The sequence below is a fragment of the Pelecanus crispus genome, chromosome 2 (assembly GCF_030463565.1).
Source record: "Pelecanus crispus isolate bPelCri1 chromosome 2, bPelCri1.pri, whole genome shotgun sequence".
NCBI lineage: Eukaryota > Metazoa > Chordata > Aves > Pelecaniformes > Pelecanidae > Pelecanus > Pelecanus crispus.
In genome coordinates this window covers 136,321,706-136,341,663 of record NC_134644.1, presented here as the reverse complement: position 1 = coordinate 136,341,663, position 19,958 = coordinate 136,321,706, and the positions used below count along the sequence as shown (strand labels likewise).

The 19,958-nt window shown below is 42.5% G+C and overlaps 1 protein-coding gene across 2 annotated transcripts in view; it reads right to left on the bottom strand.

Moving 5' to 3' along the window:
• TRIM55 (tripartite motif containing 55) overlaps positions 1-19,958 on the bottom strand; it is a 38,132-nt gene that overhangs the window by 13,679 nt on the left and 4,495 nt on the right. The window contains exons 3-9 of one of the 2 annotated variants that reach the window (XM_009484369.2): positions 15,433-15,598; positions 13,623-13,718; positions 9,412-9,645; positions 8,361-8,383; positions 8,139-8,263; positions 5,704-5,924; positions 3,546-3,827 (exon numbers count right to left, since the gene is read on the bottom strand). In XM_009484369.2, the coding sequence (XP_009482644.2) occupies positions 3,546-3,827; positions 5,704-5,924; positions 8,139-8,263; positions 8,361-8,383; positions 9,412-9,645; positions 13,623-13,718; positions 15,433-15,598 (1,147 nt within the window). The remainder of the gene's footprint in view (positions 1-3,545; positions 3,828-5,703; positions 5,925-8,138; positions 8,264-8,360; positions 8,384-9,411; positions 9,646-13,622; positions 13,719-15,432; positions 15,599-19,958) is intronic. The other variant, XM_075705374.1, reaches the window with a different exon arrangement.

The following is a 19,958-nucleotide window of genomic DNA, read 5'->3' as shown; positions in this document are numbered from 1 at the left end:
TGTGTCAGAGGTCTTTGGTCTTCAGAAAATAGGATTAAATGCCCCAGCGGTAACATAGAATTCTCTGCAGATCAGCGGTATCACTTTGGAAATGGAATATACACATATGTCTTACCTAAGTAGAGTGTGAATTTGGAGCTGGAAGAACTAAATCATGGACAGTGTCTACCAAAAAGGAGCTACTCCAGGAGAGAAGTTATGGAATAGTTAAGGTTTAATTTGCAGTATTTGCATTCAGGACAACTTCACTGGGTAGTGAAGTTCTTAGTCCTTGATCTTGTAGATATTTCAGCTCTTAATTACTGTGACCTGAGGAAAAAAACCCTTTGCCTACAGAAAAACATTTTTTAAGCACAGATATTTAAAGGCAGACACACAGCCTTGAGTGCCTAAATGGTTGAGATCCCCCCCAGCGGCACGGGGATGCATTTCAGGGCCATGTTTGGTACTCCATACTTGCTGGGAATGGGGGAGAGATGGCTTTGGATGCCTTTTGGTGGAAAAAGGACCTGAAGAGGAGTCCCCAATGTGTGGGGTGTGCTGTGTGGGCTGGGGTGTGAGGGGACTCTCTCCACAGTGGTGGCTTCCTTGGGGGATGGCTCCAGCCCTGCTCCATGGGGACCTCCGGCGAGCGGGGCTTGAGCCATCCCCCTGAGGGACCACCGATGGTTTGCTTATGGTGGGAATCCCAGCAGGAGGATTATTCAGTGGATTTTTCTTCCTGATATCTACCCCTCTGATGACAACCATTGCTCTGCAGACCTTCCTCCCCCATTTGTTGTACTGAACAAGCTCAGGGCTTTTCACATCTCCTGTCAACCCACAGGTTCTCCATCCTGCTGGTCATCTGAACAGCAACTGAAATATAAGCCCGTATATCTGAGGGAGTAAATGTCTCTTTCATTTTGAACCAGGGAGATGCAATGTTTAACCATGCAGGAATAAGCTGAAGGGTGGCGTTTCGAAGGTGCGAGGAAGAAATGTTTTAGGCAGCTTGTATTGTGAACTAGCATGATGGTTTTGGATGGGAAGAAAGGGACAAAAACCTTTAAAACCATGTAGGAACATCACCAGAGACACTATTTTAACTGTTAGTTAATGGTAAAACAAAATATTTCCTACCCATGAAAGTACAAATCATGTATTGAATCAGATTCCAAAGATGATGTAGTATGATAAGAAAAGCCAAAAGTGATATGCAGAATGCTAACTCCTGTGAGAAAATAAGAAGAGTGCTTCACCAGTGTTGTCAGGACACAAACTAGTCATTATCACTATGTTCAGTGAAAAAGCTCTGTTTCCACAGCACTTTTCCATGATATCCTTTAATTGGAGGAAGGGAATAAAAACAGTGGTGTGAGGAACATCAGCTGGGGTTTTAAAAAAGTAAACAAATATGGCATTTCAGAGTGGGTTGTGTAAAAATCACATGCAGGAAAAAAACAAAGTTGAAGTTCACATACTTAAAAATGATCACTGCCACACAACAGAGGCCATTTTGCTTGTGACATAGACACATTTCAGCCCAGATCCGCAAATCTGACCACGGCATCATCTTGCGGCATCACCCTTCTAGCTTGGTCACTCTGCTTTTTCTGTTCTTCAGCACACTCTGCACCTTTCTGTTTCCTGAGCTTTCCTATCCCTTCCTCTGTCTCCAGCCCAGAGGCAACCCCATCCTCAGCTGCATCCCCTGCTCCCCCCGTCCGCAGAACCACGTGCTACTCTTCTCAGCATGCTCTTCCTCCCAAAATGTCAGTGTCACTCATGATCCGGGAAAATATCGAAACCCAGCACCCCCAAATTCACACATCAATGGGAATTGACATCTTTCCCACGTGCCTGTTTTTATTCCTGGTATCTGATGATGTAGAGAGCTGGGTACCAGATTGCTGCTTCGGTGTGACTGAAAACCACTGCCACTGTTTTTTCAGACAGTTGGCCACATCAAAGCTTAATTTTGCTCCTTTACTTGCTGCTGGTAAATTAGGACCCAGGGAAGCAGACCACAGTCAGGCAAGCTCCCAGGGAATTTACCCAGTAAGGATTTTACCTGCCTATGGTGAGGTTTGGCTGTCCAGTCATTAGTGGAACTGATAAGAAGAAACAGCAGCAATTAATTCCACTTTGAATTTATCTGCTTTTGCCAGCTCGTTTGGAATATATTTAAGAAGACAAGTTCATAGCAGATTTGGTAATTTTAAAAAACTCTTTTTTTTTTATTCCACTCAAATATTCTCAAATCAAACCCTGACTTGAAAAATAGCTTCTGAAATCTGGGGGTCAAGTATTGCTTTTTTTAAGACTGAAATCAGTGAGGATCCATCCACCAAATTCAAGTGTCACTGACTAAAGCCTCCAACTAAAAGATAACTCCCCTTTTATCATAGCTGTATGAACTTCTTCTTCTAACTTTTTGCCCACCATGTGATGGTTTATCATAGTAGGGCTGCTTATATATGCTGAATGGTTGACTCCAACTTTAAAGGAAACAGCATGAAATGCTTACTACACACTTGCGCTTTGTCACACACACACACACAATCTCTTGTCGCACACATACAGGTAATTGCTTTGTTTAAACATACGGCTTAAGCCTGTAAATCAGGATGGTCTAATTTAGAGAGTGCTGCTCATGGGCTGGTAGCCAGGCACTAAAGCAGGAGCCGGTGTAGTGTGCAAATCCTTCACACACAGCTCCCTCAGCTCTGTTCCTTGAATCTTTGACCCATGACGAGCTTGTACACATATGGAGAAGAAGGAATACGCAAATTCAGGTTATCCCAATGCTAACATTGTCATTTTAAGGGAAACACCCTCCTGTACCCAAGACATCAGTTTCTGTTATCCCATCATGCTGCTGGTAGTCTAACACAGAACTGGAATATATTATCTTCATTCTCTCCTTTAATCAAGTCCCAGTAATCCTTGGAGGAAACCCTCTTCAACAGATCTGAACCCAGGAAATCACACTGTTTCCTGAGAGGCAATCAAACACACAAGAAGGCTCTGGGTACTTGCATAGCTTCGTGTTCACATGGGGAAGCCGTACGCTCCAGGTGCAGCCACGGAGCTGCAGAAGGCAAAGCCAAGCCAGAGCTGCTCTACCAGTGGTGGCAGGATGGCATATGATGTGCGCAGGCTTTCAACAGGTGACAAGAATAATCTCATGCACAGGATTTGTCTGCTACTAACGCATGCAAATATCTGACTGCGCAGAGGCAGCGCCAGCCTCTCCGACAGCTCCGGAGCGTGTGCATGAGCAACTCGGATAACAGCTCACACAAGCGTGGTGCGCTGGCACTTAAGCACAAGCAACCCGTTGGCATGCTACTCAGAAGGTGAAAAGTCAGCTTGCCATGTATTGAAACCATCTGTAAATCCAGTGGATTTGCTGAAATGATAATTTATGCTGTTTCCGTATTTCTGAAATTATTCTTATTCTTTAGCATGCAGCGGAAAATTAAGTCACATTTTCCTTAGCAATTGCCGTTCCCGCCTTGCTGCATGTCACAGCCCTCTGGGGTGACTTCGGTAGCACTGACCTTGGACGTCGCTGCAGTGGCATTACTTTCCTTACCACTCCCTGGTGCGCTCTCCTCGATTGCTGCTGGGACTTCTGCCTTCTTTGCACTTGTTTCCAGAGAAACAGGAGGCCCTACTTTCCCCAGCCCGCTCACCGGGGTTGAGCTTGGACTGCTTGATTGCCGCGACTGAGCCTTATACCAGCTAGGGTAAAACAAGGGATCGGTGGTTTCTGCTGTGGCCGGCACTTGAGTGTCAGACTCTGGGGTCTGTTGAGAACCACTTGGTGTCACAACCTCATCCTTAATCAGGACAGATAAAGAGAAGAACAAGCAGAGTGCACCACATTACCTTCCTGCCGTAGCCACGTTGTTCTGCATGTTGTGTTTGTTATATCTCACTGCAAGGAATAGATTTGTCCTAATATATGGTCCAAAAGAATCAAAATGCAAAGCAAAAGCAACTATCATTTGAATAACACAGATACGGGAAATAAAATAGGTTACCCAAAAAATAGAATAGGAGGGTAGAATTAGCTGGGAAGGGGATGCTGACTGAGAAAGGAGTGAGCAAGCAGTTCATTAATTCAGATAAACACCCAATTCAATTCTAAAAATGTAAGAAATTCTGCATAAAAGCCTCATGAACCAGTACCAGCCATGAGCGACAGGTGTAGGTACCTTCAAATGGCTTGTTGGGTTTTGGGTTAAAACCAACACGTTTGCCAATGAATCTGTTGATATGAGCAGTCAGAATAAGGGCAATACAAAGACACTGGAGAGAAACATTTGCCCACCAGCCTTGCTATTGATGCTGTAAGCCAAGAACAGTTGCTCTGCCAAGAAGAGGAACAGACGGCTGAGCAGCACCTCTCTACCTGCATCAAGCTCTCAGGGCTCACCCACACAGTACCTGCTATCACCACAGCATTTCTGCTTTGCCTTTCTTACACTAGAAGGCAAAAGCTGAAATACACACACTGCAACACCCACATGCCATGTCTGACTCCACGTCCAACCATCTCCTAATGGCATTTTGCAGTTGCTACAGCAGCATGCCGTACCTTTCCCATTTTAGCCTTAGAAGTGAGGGACTTCACGGTAGTGGGCAGAATTGCGTATGTCTAATTCTTGTTTGCATAAAAACCTACATCAGTTATGTGACATAAGTTTAGTTAAGTCAGTGCAAATCCTCAAAAGGCAAACTTTGGTTAAATCAATAAAGCCTGATTTGAGAGCATCTTCACACAACTGGTGCAAACTCACATATGTTTTTAAACCAAAGCAAGAATGAACCTATAGTATTTGTTTTCTCTTGTTTTATGTGGGGAGCTTGCTACAATCAAAGATTCTTTATGTGCTCTCTTGTTTTCACACTGGCCGCCTCAAATATCTTCACAGCAGCCTTTATTCACTCAGCAACTTCACTGGGTAAATTGCATAAGAGGAGAATTTGCTAAGTTAATTGTATGTAAGACCAGCTAAAGTAACACATGAAGTATATTTTTTTTATGTAGGTCTTCTAGAGCATGTGGCAATTATGGTCTCATTTTAATCACAATCCTTAAGAAAAAGTGCTGGCTTAAATTATTCACACCCTGAATCTGTGTGCTGCTAGGTGGTAAGAGGCAGTTTCCTCTCCTGTTTGGTGTATGATATCCCTACATCCACCTAGACAATATCCCTGGGATGACCAGAGCAGAAGGCGGCAAACACCATTCATGGAAAACAGATCAGAAGTATGATCTAAAAATTGTTGGTGGAAAGCTCACTAAATCCAGAGGAAATGCCAAATTCTCTCAGTATAAATATTTTAACAACTATTTTGTTTATAATAGTTAGTCTGAGTTAAATCACAGCAGGCAGAACATGCATTGTAATGCGCTTAACTCCCAAACTGAATCTCTTTTATTTACATCTTATGTATCCCATATATATCTCAATTTATCCAGCAGTGTAATTTTTTGCATATCAAGTGATATATACGCAGGTCAAAAGGACAGGGTACAGCTGGGTATATGTGTACAAGGGCAATAAATAATTTTGCTCTCCAGTGCATCGACTCCCTTAGCTGTGCTCCTGACGTACGGTGCTTACAGGCCACAGGGGAGCATTTTCTTGCTCTGCCAAGCTGCACTCAGAGTAGCTGGCAGGACAGCTGGGCACCAGGGACGCTTACCTGACCAGCTGGGGTGGTGGGCAGTGGCACCAGAGTGGGTTCGGCTGTGGGCTCTCCTGCTGCGCTCTGCGGTTTGGGGTCCTGCTGAGGTGGCTGTGATGCTCTCTCAGCCCCTTCCTCCTCCACTTCTTCCTCCTCCTCTTCTCCTGATGACTCTGTGTGGACTTCATCCAAATCTTCAGCATCCACTGTCTCCTCCTCCTCCTCTTCTCCCTCCTCCTCTGATAGGACATGCATAAAAGAACAGGGCTGAGCACCACTTGAAGGTGGCTACTGTCTTTATGTAATAAAAAAGCCATTTACAATTGCATGGCAAAACTACTGATAATCTGCTGCCTGACAGAGGACACAGGCTGGGGAGAGGGCACTGGTGAGGAGCCTGTTCCCACCAGCCTGGACTGGGCACTGCCACGGAACTGCCAGCAGGTACTTCGTAGCAGGGAGGACACGGATCACACATGCTTGTTAAAATCTTAAGCTGACCCTTTCCACGGGAAGGAGGACAGAAAGTCCTGCCAATGCAGTTACCCTCATGAGGGATGTACAGCACGGCCCCGCACTTTTCTGGGGAGAGGATACCTGGTCTGGCACAATTGGCCAGGAAAAAAATTTTAGGTGTATGTTTGTTTTAAACACCATTGAAGCCATCATAATAAATCTTCACTAGGTCAGTGCTTTGCAATACATGACTGGAGGTTTGGGATACCAACCTCCCGAGAACCAGACTGTCATACTTGGTCAAACTATTGCTTTTGTGTCATCTGATGCATTCTGTTGTCAACATTTGTAGCTCGGCTCGTTTCCAGAGGGAGCCCTCTAACATTACATTTTCTTTTGCATAATCACACTATTCCTCCTCGCAAATGTCAGATGTTGTTCAGAGCCATCCTAGCACTTCAGAGAAATAAACTTAGATGGATGCATTAACCCAAGCTCCAAATTGGCTGAGCGTTTTGCACAGGTTATTGTTCTGCCTGAGTATGTAGGATGAATATAGAGCTGCAAATTAAGGAACGCCCTCATAATGGAGAAAAGTTTCTGCAGACAAACACACTCGTATAAGCAGAGCTCTGAATCCCTGCTTCCACATCCCCTGGCTGCACAGGACCTCATTGACTGCAGTAGGAGTGTCAAATGCAGGACCGAACTCCCAATTGCCGAAGCCCTTGCCAATGCCTTGTCCCCAAGAGGTGGGTGTCACATTCCCCATCACATGGTGGGGGTGCGTGCCTGGAGCACGAGGTCATGATCTTGGCAGATGCACATGTGTAGCAGCGATGTGGCAGCTGTGGCTGGTCACAGGGACAAACTGGGCACGAGGCTGTGACTAGGGATTGTCCCTCCCGGGACAAATCCCTGGAGGTTCATGGCCATGCAAGATGGCACCTGCTCCTCTGCTGCTGACTGGTGCCACAGCTGCTGTCCCACCACGGGGACCCCTGTGCCAAGTGCAGCTAGTCCATGGACCCCAGCTAGTCCATGGACCCCAACCTACAGACTGCATGGCAGGCTTGCAAGGTCCCTCGCAGGGCGCAGCGGCGCACTCTGAAGTTAGTATGAGTTGTGGCAGGGGAGTAAGAGATGGCTGGCATCTGCATGAGACTTAACTGGGCTGATAAAGGGAAATGTAAATGTACTAGCAGAATACAATGCTAGCAAGAAAATTAGAGATAGCCAGATGACTATTACTGCTGCCTTTTAATAGGAGACATCTGCTTATTTGAAACATTTATCTCCACTAACTTCTTGTGGCTTACTCTGTAAGGTAAAGCGTAGACGAGCCTAGATTTCAGGCTACTTTGGTAAGTGTAGAATTACCACTTCATGTAATTATATAGACATATTAAGCATGTTTAGTCATGATGTCATGACAAATGACATGACACAGGATGTTAAATGCATGAAAGATTATGACAATTTTTTCTTCCCTCTATAACTATTCCTTCCTATAACTATAACATTCATGATCTTGAATTTTGATTATGTTTCTGTTAAAATTCTCGATTATTATGAAAAAAGAGTTAAAAAAAAGTATCTTTCCTAAGCACTTCTTTTAGTAGCAAACATTCTGTTTCTTTAATGACTTTCTAGAGCAGAGAGGCCATACAATAATGGCATCTTTTAGGGAAAAAAGGACTTTACAGACTGAGATAAAAGCTTAATTTTGTGCTCCCTTCACATGAGGAGTCAGTAAAGATCATGGGCTTAGGAAAGTGTTCAGGCCACATAAAAGGTAAGATTAATGGTGTCAAGAGGTTATGTGATTTTTTTGACTGTGATGTATTTTCCTTTTGATTATAATTGATACAAAATGATCTAGTTACACTTTGGGATGGAGATAAATACCTAATTCAAGCTTTCCTACTCAGCATCATCATGTAAATTACACACAGCTGCAACTTAAGAAAACAACTGAGGTGAAATAAATGACATACCTCTGTCAAAATCAATTTCTCGTATTATCTTTTCTTCTCTACTGAGGTTCACTGTGAACTGGTTCATATTTTCATATCCATCCTCTATTTTTTCCATTTGAAATCCTTTAGATGCTTCAGTAATTCTAAAACAGAGAGACTGGTTATTGGCCTTTGGATTTGCAGATAAATTTGTAATTTGTAATTCATTATAAAGATCAAGAGTCAAGTTTAAATACTTACTTTTGTAGCAATGTTTTGGCATTCTGTGAAAACAAAAAGGAAATAACTGACTTCTTAAATGGTTCCATTTTTTCAGAGATTTCATGCATTGAGATCTAATTCTTATACTGTCTGCTTCTAAACGCAGTAATATGAATCTCATAAATTACAACCATGAGATCTATGAATAAGATCAAATTTGGATGGTAATTAGTATACAGCTGAGTAAGCCTTTTAGTTCATTGAGACTTTTTAATTAAAATCTGAATATGATGGGAAATATGTACAATTTCTACAAAAATGAAATGAAAATATTTTTTTTCTTCTTTTTGTGTGTGTTTGTGGTGAAAAGCAACTGTTCCATTACCATCTTTAGTCACAGTAACTGTATCTTTGACTATCCATAAGGGCATACTTCTGGAGCCACAGTATTTTATTTGTCTGGAAAGAATATTGTACTCTTCAAAGGCAATTCTTTGATGATTTTTTTTTTTTTTTTTTGTAGAAAACACCCTTCCAGCCTTTAATATAGAGGAATTGTAAACTTTCAGGATGGAAATTCTACACCAGTTAATTCAGTGGACAGGCTGCTAATGGTTTCCTAATCAGATCTCCTAAGTTTATAGTAAGAAAACAGAAGGAAAAAAAAAATGAAGTAAAGGCATAAAAATGTGACTTAGGAAATAAATATTTAATTCTTGGAAAGTTAATCGCTCTGTCAATATGCAAATGAAACTCACAGAAGTTCATCTACACATATATTATAGTGGTGGGACAATAAAGATATGTTGGAAAATGTTAAAATTCCTGTTTCTTCTTTGGGAACCAGAAATTCATACACAGGATAGTATATTTTGGTGTAAATATCAAATACTCACATTCTTGGTTTGGATATTATTCACAAGAAGACTAGTCATTTGTCTGTGCTGATGCAAGTGTTTAAAAAATGAATTTGTATACATGTTCACTCAAAGATGACCAAACTCTGAATGTGCCTAAAATTGAGAAATGCTTAAGTAGTATTTCAGTAAACTCATCATTCTTTTTCTATTTCTATTTATGGACTTTATACCTGCAAAAACACGGCCATTTCTGGTTCTTCCATGAACTGGATTCCTGATTCAACCAGCTTTGACACAGCTTCCAAATGATCTGCATACTTCTTCATCAGGGAGCGGACATGTTCCAGTTTCTCCTCTTGGGTTCTAGTGATTATTTGTGTCATCTCATTTTTTCTTTCTTCCAGTACAGAATAGAGATAATCAAATTTTTCACACAGCTGCTCTTTCTGTCGTCTGCAGCATTCCTGTGAATCATTAGGTTTATGTTAAACATGTTATGTTCTTAAAAGAGTTTCTATTTTTACAGTTACTTGGAAGCATTTTCGTCAAAGAAATTCCTCTTTCTAAATAGTGCAAAGGATTCTGAGTGACCCCAGAGACTTTTATAATTTTCAAAGTCCAAGCTATTGGAACAAAAGTTTTTAAAACTGTTCTCGAACTCTGAGTTTCAAGCCACTGAAAGCCCTCAAACAGGTTATTGTATAACTTGTCATTCTGCTAAAAAATTGTGAAAGGTATTTATGATGTCTGTAGTGATACATTAAAGTCTGCAGAAAAAGTAAAAACTGCTGCCATGCGAGCAGCTGAGTTCATTTGCACGAGCAGAATGTTTTTTAAAGGAGCGATCATCTCAAATCAGCTCTGGAGAATTTTCTTTTTCTACTGGAGAACCTGAAGCTATCCTGGCTGGGCTTGATTTTCACACACGCCCTCTTAGACTCTATTTTGACAATAGGTGTCCATTATATTCCATTTACTGTGCACTGAATGAGGTAGAGGTACCACGAAGAAAATGGTATGTGACAAAAGCACGAAGACAAGAAAGAGGAATCAGGTTCCAACCCTACCTTCAGGCACTGATGTTCACATAATTTTTTGAGACACATTTCTTGTCCTTCCAACCAGACAATATAGCATATTTCACTGAGTAAGGAGGATGGGTTTGATAACTGCTTCATTGAGCGCTCTCTAACAAGAACACACTGCACTTGCAAGGGAGGATTTATGGGGAGGAAATTGGAGACAGGTTATCTACAATGTCTGAGGTCTACCAAATGGAAGTACTTGAGTCATCTGTGTGCCCCAGGGCATACAGATGGGCATAACCTTATTGTGGTTATATCTGGTTGCGGGTGGTGGTGATTATTTAAATCTCTTTCCTAGGAACTGAGGCTGAATCAATTCCTCATCTTCGTCCCTTGAGGCATAATGCTGAGATCCTGGCAGCACAGGATTACTAACAGTCCTACAGCACTTTTGGAAGTGATAAGACTGATTATTCATAGCACTCGGCCAGAGAGAATCCAACTTTTGTCTTGACTTTCAGCCAGAGCTCTTTCCTGCCTGAGTGGTGACAGTCTGCTCTGTATCGTTCGAAGGAAAAAGCCTTTCAAAGGTGGACGTGTGGCAAAAAATCGCTGTCTGTGTTGAGGGGTGGGGAGCGAATACAGATCTTGTTGCATTGACCCAAGTATCCACCTCTGCTTCCCAATGAGGAAGACTAGGCTAAACAGGCACTCCTAACTTAAAATGCCTTGTGATGGGGCAGGCTTGTCCTGCCCTTCTGGAGGGCCTTGCCACTTCCCAGAAATTCCTGATTAGTGAATTATAGGGTGGGGATAAGGTAGCTTTTGAACCAAGTGAGTCACAGTTCCTGGGTGTCATTCTATTATTCAGACCTCAAATAATCTTCCTCTCCTCTTTCACTCCTCTCCTAGGTTTCTCCCAGTGTTTCCTGCAGTTCTGCTTGCTCCAGACTTCTATTCTGTTTAGTCTACAATGATGTCCTCTGAAATGTCACTCAGATCACTTGTAAAACAATCCTAATTTCAGGACAGGTGTGTGCTATCTTTGCCATTAGATACAGGACAAGTGTTAGGGGAAGAAAAACAGGAGAGTGATAGCAGGGTGCCCTGAGAGAACCTTCTCTATCTCTAAGCTCTAATACATAATATTTCCTGCCAGCATATACTACAGAGTTGTGAACTTCAGGAGTGAGAGTGCAAAACAAGTTCCTAACGGCAAATGCTGAAATATTTCTGAAATATTCTCTTTCTGTATAAAATGTTCCCATACGAAGTCTCTGCCTGATGGAATTACCCTAATCAGATTTTGAGTAATGAAAAAGGTTAACAAATACATGACTTTCCATTCTAAAAAGTTCTCAGCCTTTTTATTTTTTTGAAGCATGGCTACAGCAAAAAGAAAGGAGTCCTTGCCACTGAGCATGAGTTGCACTGCTTGTTCTGAAGTATCTGTATTGACTGGCCTATACTGTTAGCACTTGAAAGAAACACTAATTTTTCCTTCATTGTTTGACTCATATTGTTTACAGGGCTAAGCAGTACTTAATTATTTGTTATTGTTTTCCAGTATTTAGCATTTTATATTCCCTGGTTTTATTTTCAGTATAATATGTGAATTTGGTCTACCTTTCAATCAGTTAAAAGCTCTACAAGTATTAATCAGGTTTTTTTGTTTGTTTTTCTCTTTTTTTTAGGTTTGGATAGGAGAAATAGCTAAATATAGAACTGTAGGCTATTGCTTACTCCAGCTAAAAGGAAAATGATCATGTATTTTCTGCTAAAGCAGATATTTATTGTTCTCTGCAAAGTGTTAAGCAGAGAGAAGAGACAATCTTGGATTATAAGCATTATTTCCATGTGTGCACATTTCTCAGCTCTAGCTGTAGCTTTTCATCTTCAAGGACAAACTGATGTCAGTTCAGACAAAGCTCTTGTATGGTAGGAAATGTGATTTGCTTGAAATGTAACATGGAAGTGCCAAGGTAAGCCCTAAGATCTATTTTCTGCAATCTCTGGCTTTAAAGGTGAAAAGCCTGTTAAAACATCCAAAGGTAAAATGGCTGTACTTTCTTTGGACTTTGAGTTTAAAGGTTAGACTTTAAACTGACTCTGAGGAAGCTAGTTTCAGAAACTGTTGTATTTATTAAGATATTTTTAGCAGAGTGTTTTCTCCATACTTCAGACTAGATGTTTGAAGTTTTGTTTCTGGTTCAGCTAGTTCAACTTAAATGAGTATAAGCTTTTGCTTTTGTATCATTCAAATTTCTGCAGTTAACCTACTTGAAAGGCTTGTTTCTGTCTGCAAAGTCCTGATAGCAGCCAATTTCATCCTTGCAACATGAAGGCTTCCTGACTACAAAGTTTTGACTGATGCTAACGTGCTCTCTCATTTACTTGGGCTAACGGTTTTATGTTCTTTGAACCAAACTTGGCCATTTTCTGTTCTTCCTTGCTCTGAGAAAATAGCAGCCTTGGGCAATTGTGCGCGTAGATTGTGGAATCAATTTTTCTTACTAATTAGAATCTATACATCTTGGATCAACTTCTTTTTCTCTGCAGTTTCTCTTTTCTGCTCCAGCTCTGAAGGGTCAATATAATTCTAATTGGGCTGAGAGGGATGCGACTCCTTTGGTAGATGCTTCATCAAACTCTGATCATAAAATCAATTCATATGAGCTCCTTTCAGCCTATTGCTGTGTGATGCTCAAATTGGTCAGAGCTGATATTTATATTTGCTTTGCTGGTGCAAACCTCTTGGAGGAAATGAAAACCACTTCTGCTATTGAATGACACAAAACTAATTCCAGCTGTCAGAGCAAGACCTTTACCAGAAAATCCGGACTTACAGTTAGAACCCAAAATCTTCCTTCCCACAAGCAACAAAACAAGACTCCTTAAAGAACAACATAAGTATATTAAATAACTACTTCCACACAGGAGGCAGAGTAACCAAAGACAGAGTTCAATGGCATACTTGGGACCTGCGCTGTGGCTGAGACTAAGGCTCTGTTCACAGGACCACTCAGGCCTTAGACTAATACTGGGCTTTTACAGCTTTAGCACCTGATCTAAGATGCTAAATGAACTGGGAGTTGATGGCATTGTGTTGGAACTGCTTTTAACTTTGGTGATATCCTATGCCACTAAGAATGCTGAGCAAGACATGTTGATGTGGATTATCCTTATTCTTTGTCCTCAACCACATGGCCAATGTCAGAGGCAGGGTGCCAAGCAGGACGTATCCTTTGTTTGAGGCAGTACAGCTGATGCTGTACAAAGCTACAGGTAATGGTTTAGCAAAATGATGTGTGAATGCATGTGGGTGAAGCAAGGTCTGTAAAAGAATGATCATTACCATCAGTTTAAAAGATGCGACTTCACACTGAAATATCTGCATTTAAAGAGGTGGTACCTACCTCAACCGTCTTGCAGGTCTCTTCCAGCTGCGTGACTATCCCTTGCACTCTGTCATTGCTCCCCACCAGGACTGCAATGCCGTCACTCAGCTCGGACTAGGCAGTAAGGGGAGAGCAAGGGGTAGGGGGTTAGACACCGTCCCACTTCAGGGTGGCATATCTAACTGTGGGGAGCCGGGAACGAATGAGCCGTACCGGGGTATGAGCTCTTCTTTCCGCCAGAACCAAGGAAAATTGGAGCTTTACCTGCCCACAAGTTACCCATGAGTACTTTGATATTTATTTCCTCTCCTGAAACACTATAAAAACATTGACATTTTGAAATGTTTCATGGAGAAGAAGCTGTGGTTTGGAAAGGAGGAAGCACTTTGTTCTAGAAGGCTCTTCTAGATGCTTTTGTCTGAAGCGTTATGTTTCAATAGCTCCAGAATATTCCCTTTGGGTTTGTTGAGAGAAAAGTCTTTGTCTCTGGAGGCTTTTTTTTTTTACTGTCTGGGTCTAGCCACACAACTGTAGTATTTCCCTGATGACTGTAGCTCTCGGCTCTGGAGAGAAGAGGTTGCCCATGGACCTGGAGGGACCAGGGTGCTATAGAGCCCCTGGCACAAGGGCAGTGGGGCTGGGGCTGTGGTGGGAGGGGAAGGGAGAAAAGAAGGAGGAGAAGGTGAAAGCTGAGCCACTGCCATGAGGGAAACGAGTGGAAGAAGGGAATGGCCTAAGTGTGGGGAGTGGGGATAGCTGTGGAGTGTCCTTAGAAGAGGAGAGACAGAGATGCTAGTCCCTAGGGAACTTGGTGAGGGCGCTGGGGAGGGCAAGGGGCCCTTAGCACATTGCTGTAGTGACAGAGGCAACCCTGTCTGTGGCCTCCACAGCTTCGTAAATGATCCTTTGAAGCATGCATCCTGCAGCCTTCGGGTTATGCCTCCACTCTTGGGCATGGCAGCCCCTTTCCGCAGGCACGCTGGGAGGGAAACCACTGCTTGCAAATCTCCATGCAAAAGGAGTGATCAGGGGCATGGCTTTGGTCCAAGAAACTTCTCCCTCCCTTTTTGATTGAAAACGATGTTTGTAACTACTTTCCTAAAGCAACTTCTCATTTGTAGTTTCCACACACAAGCATCTGTGTGACAAAGTTGGAGGCTGGGATTGCAAACTTGGCCTGTCTGATTGCTTGCCCCACTGGGGCTCTCCAGAAAAATGAGCTGTTTATCTCAGGAGGATAACCCAGTGAGTCAGGTTTTAAATTAATACTGTATTAAAAATAAACAAGTCTTTTACTGGTGACAGCAAGGGCAGAGGATGTTAGGTACATCCTGTGCTGCCAACTATTGAATATTCCTGCATTTGCTTGCAGGAGGAGGTTTTCACTTAACTTTTCTTAAAAATAGGATGCTTAAAGGCAAAGGTGCCTGATAGATAACTATTTGATTTGTAATGGTCTGTTCTCTTTCCAGTTCCTGTGTTGGAAATCCCACTTGTTTTTCTGATCTAAAAGCACTGAAAAAAAGAGATCAGGAACCTTGAAAGAGAGATCCACAGCTTCACGTCAAATCGCTGTCTAAAATGTTTACTTACTATACTAACAAAAATTAGGACATTGTAATATCTTTCTGCGTGATTTCTCATAAATTTATTTTGCTGTGTTTCTAAACAGTTACTGCACATTTGTGTGAGCCTTTCACTCACACACAGGGATGGCAAAGGCACCCCCAGGCCCCTTTGGAAGCTCGCAGGGAGCCCATGGGAATACTTCCCTGTCGATGGTCCTGTCAGTTGCTGGGAGGACTATGAGATACAAAAGGATATTTACCTTCTGTTGCTGGTAAACGTTTGTGAGAGGAGCAACTTGACAGTCTTTGTGGGCACCAAAGACTTTGCACAAGGAGCAGGTGGGCATTTCACAGTTCAAACAATAGATATTGATTCTCTCATCTTCGTGCTCTTCGCACATTGGCTGGTCACACTTCCTTTCAGGTCTGCAAAAGAAAACGTTTAAAACAAACTTGGTGCCCATGAGTTTCTGATGACAACACTTAGGGCATCAGCATAAAATAGCATACATTTGTATAGCAGTGTCCAAGGGTGACCTGAATACACAGAGTAGACTTAACCCTGCCACACAGGATGACTAAATAGACAGCAGTACAGCTTGATGTCCTGACACAGCAAGATGTGATGACAATATAGCAACATGACTTCATATGGGGATTCCAGCTGGGAGTGTGACTGAACCCTCACTCATATTTAAAAATGTAAATAACCTCACTGAGGCTGATCTCAGACTACTCGTGTACTTTAATTAGCGTGTTATCCAACATCTGTCTGAAATATGAAACTTGTAATTCCTTTAGAGTTCATCATGCAAAATGTTGGGCACTTGGCCTTAATGCAGCAAAGATCTTATTCAGGGGGCTAATTTGAAGTGAGAGTTGTAGGTATTGGTGGACCTTCATGCCCTTAACTCTATATCTCTGCTGATTAGCTTTGTGAGGCCCAGGTCAGGACTGTCAGTATCAAAAAGAACTGGGTCCTTAGGGCCTTTACACTAGGCCAGCAACCAAAATAAGGTCTCACACAAATTAATTTTAGCTGGGTGGCATGTGTCTAGCTTGTACAGTGTTGAACTTTTTAGCAGTAGCTATTCAATTGTACCAGACACCAAGGGCATGGGTTACACAAGAAGTGTTCCTCTCCTGTGCTAAGGCAGGAGCTGTCACCAGACTACAGCTTAGTCCTGATCTTTTCACCAATATGGTTTAGCCATATACACACAAGTCATCCCTGCTATTTTAGGAACTAATTTAGTTGTAGCTTCTTTTAAATGAGCCACTTAACTGATATTCCCAGTGTAAGTGAAAGATCTGGTCCAGCCCGCGTGGGCAGGCTAATTAATGCTTTTCTGAGCCCAAGCTTCAGGCTTAGCCCCCTGAGCACATCTGCGGCAAGCACGTGAGTGTGTGAGGCTGTGGTACTGGAGCACAGAGTTAGTAGATCTATGCTTGGGGGTTCAAGCCTCCAAAGGTTGCCACTCCTACTGTGGCAACATTAGATCTTTCCAATATAAGCCATTATTCCCTTCTGCTACCATTTGGAAGGAGAACTATGACTACAACCAGTAGCAAGTGGAGCAATGGCATCATAGAAATATATCTTTTCATCATTAGATAGAAAATATCTTCCAAAACTACAGAATTTAATGGAATTAAATAGCAAGAACTTTTTAAAAGCCATTTTACAGAGCTCTGTAGCAAGGAGGCAACCAGTCATTCTATTACAAGTTTAAAAATTTATGGAAAGACAATTATTTTAGATTATATTACAATAGAGTTTTTCCACACAGTTTGGTAGAGTGGACATGGCATTTACTTTTTAATTACAAAGTACAGGTTTTATCTTCTGAAGAGAATGGAATGTGATCAATTAGATGCTTTTAAAAAAAACCAAGCGCCAAAGAAAATCTCATGTATATATATGCATTCATATTTTTTAATTTCAGGAGGGCACTGGAATTTAAAGGTTTCATAATGAAAATCCGTAATCTCCAACATAACAAGATATACCAGAACAAGACATGGACACTTCTGAAGGAAGCCTGCATTATTTGGGTCAAATTTCCAGCATACACTTACATAAGGCACTCAGTGTGTCAAATCCAGCATCATTTTAATGCTAGTCAAAAGAGGTGTGTCTCCACTATAAGGAATGTTTTACATTGTTTGCAGATGATTGCAAACAGCCCCTAATATATTCATGCTATAGTGCACCAGTGGGAGGGCCTGCATGTGAGGGCAATAGCAGACAATGAATTTCAAAGTGATTTATTAAGCCTGAAATAGCTGCTCTTCCTGCAAATATTTACAAGACCAGAACCAGAAACTACTAGAATGTTACTTGACACTGGAATGGTGCCACTAGCATGACAGACACATCGCTCAGGGCAAAAAGGCATCTGTGTCAAGCAAGTTCAGCCAGAAGTAGCCAACCTTGAAAGGTGCTGCAAAGAGCTGGAAGAAACCTGGCAGAACTCCCCGGACTAGTGGGCCCCTGAAGACAGTGACAGAAGACTAGAAGTAAACAGATCTATTGTCTCCTGCCTAGGCTTTGCAAAAGGAGACATTTTTAGCAGAACATTCCCTAACTTCAGAGGAGAACCTCTAGGTATATGTAGGTGTAGCAAAGGCCAAAACATAACCCCTAAGTTTAAAATGGTGTCTGCTCCTGAAACCGAAGATTAAAGAGTAGCCAGTAGGAAAACGACAGCATGGCTTTAGTAGAGGAAAAGATTCATCACAAATGTGCTCGTGACCAAAGAAGTGGCAGGTAGCTGAAGTGGCCTAATAGCTTTGTGCTGTGATTCTCTGACTCTGCTCCTTGAGATGCTAAGCCTGTGTTTGACTGCTACAGGCTTATTCTTTTCCATTAAAATTGGATTTGGACCTTAATGTGCAGAGTGTTGTGTATGTTTTATGGAGAGGAGGATTCCCAGCACTGGTGAGGCCATATCTGGAGTACTGGGTCCAGTTCTGGGCTCCCCAGTACATGAGAGACATGGACGTACCAGAGAGAATCCAACAAAGGGTCCTGAAGATGATTAAGGGTCTAGAGCATATCTCATCTGAGGAAAGAATGAGAGAGCTGGGACTGTTCAGCCTGGCTAAGAGAAGGTTCAGGGGGATCTTAGCAATGACCTTGATCTTATCAATGCCTTCAGGTATATAAATACCTGAATGGAGGGTGTAATGAGGATGAAGCCAGGCTCTTTTCTTTGGTGCCCAGTGACAGGACCAGAGGCAATGGGCACAAACTGAAACACAAGAGGTTCCCTCTGAACATCAGAAAACACTTTTTCACTGTGAGAGTGACTGAGCACTGGCACAGGTTGTCCAGAGAGGTTGTAGAGTCTCCTTCCTTGGAGATACTCAAAAGCCATCCGGACATGGTCCTGGGCTACAGGCTCTGTGTGGCCCTGCTTGAGCAGAAGGGTTGGACCAGATGCCCTCCAGAGGCCCCGTCCAACCTCAGCCATTTTGTGATTCTGTGATTTCATGAAGAAATGCAAAGTTGCTGGGCGCATAAAGGAGCACACTTTAATTAAGGGCATAGTAAGACCTTAGCAAAACTGCTGTTTAATTAGAAGGCACATTTTCCTTAGGATTTCTACAAATCCAGAAAGGTCTTCACTGAAATCATGAATCCAACTTTGATAATGCTTTTATTGAGGACCCTAAGATAGCTGTAGCCCTTCCTGTGCCATCACACCATCTAGTGCCTGCACCTGGTCAAGGGATGGAGAGAATCAGCATGACTGTATGAGGCATAGTCAGGTCATCAGTGAAGATATGAAACCGTATTGGCCCCAGTGTCAGTCTCAGGCATACACCACTAATGACTGGCCTCCACCTAACTTCATGCTGCTCACCACAAGCCTTTGAGTCTGGCAGTTCAGCCAGTTTTCAGTCCACCTCACTGTTGACTGTCCACCCCGACTTTATTTCATCAGTTTGTCAATAAAGGTGTTACAGGAGACAGTGTTGAAAGTCTAGATAAACAACATCCACCGCTTTCCTCTCATTCACTGAGTTAGTCATCTCACTATAAAAGGCTACCAGGTTGGTCAGGCATTATTTCCCCTTCATCAATCCATACTGACTATTTCTAATCACCTTCCTGTCTTTTATATGTTTGAAAATGGTTTCCAGGAGGGTTTGCTCCAACAGATTTCCAGGGACCAGCGTGAGGGTGACCAGCCTGTAGTTCCCTGGATTCTTCTCCTTGCACTTCTTGAAGACTGGAGTAACATTTGCTTTCTTCCAGTCCAGCCCTCAGGAACCTATCCTGATTACCACAACCTTTCAAAGATTGAGAGTGGCCTTGCAATGACATCAGCCACCTCCCTCACCACTCATGGGTGCCTCCCATCAGGATGTCCATTTTTTTTTTAATATTCCCTAATCTGATCCCCCTCCACTGCGGGTAAGTCTTTCTTGCTCTAGACTTTCCCACTGGTCTCGGGGGACTGGGATTCCTGAAGGCCAATCTTACCAGTAAAGACCAAGGTGAAGAAGGTATTAAGTACCTTGGCCTTTTCCATCTCCTTTGTCACAGGAGCCCCTGCCCTTTTTATCAGTGGACCCACACTTTCCCTAATCTTCCTTTTACTGCTTGTGTACCTGCAGAAGCTCTTCTTAGTCTTCACATCCCTTGCCAGATTCAGTTCCAGGTGGGCTTTGGCTTTCCTAACTCCATCTGTACATGCTTGGACAGTGTCTCAAAATATTCCTGAGTCACCTGTCCACCTTTTTTTTGCTTCTTTTTTAATGTTTTGTTTTTATCAGG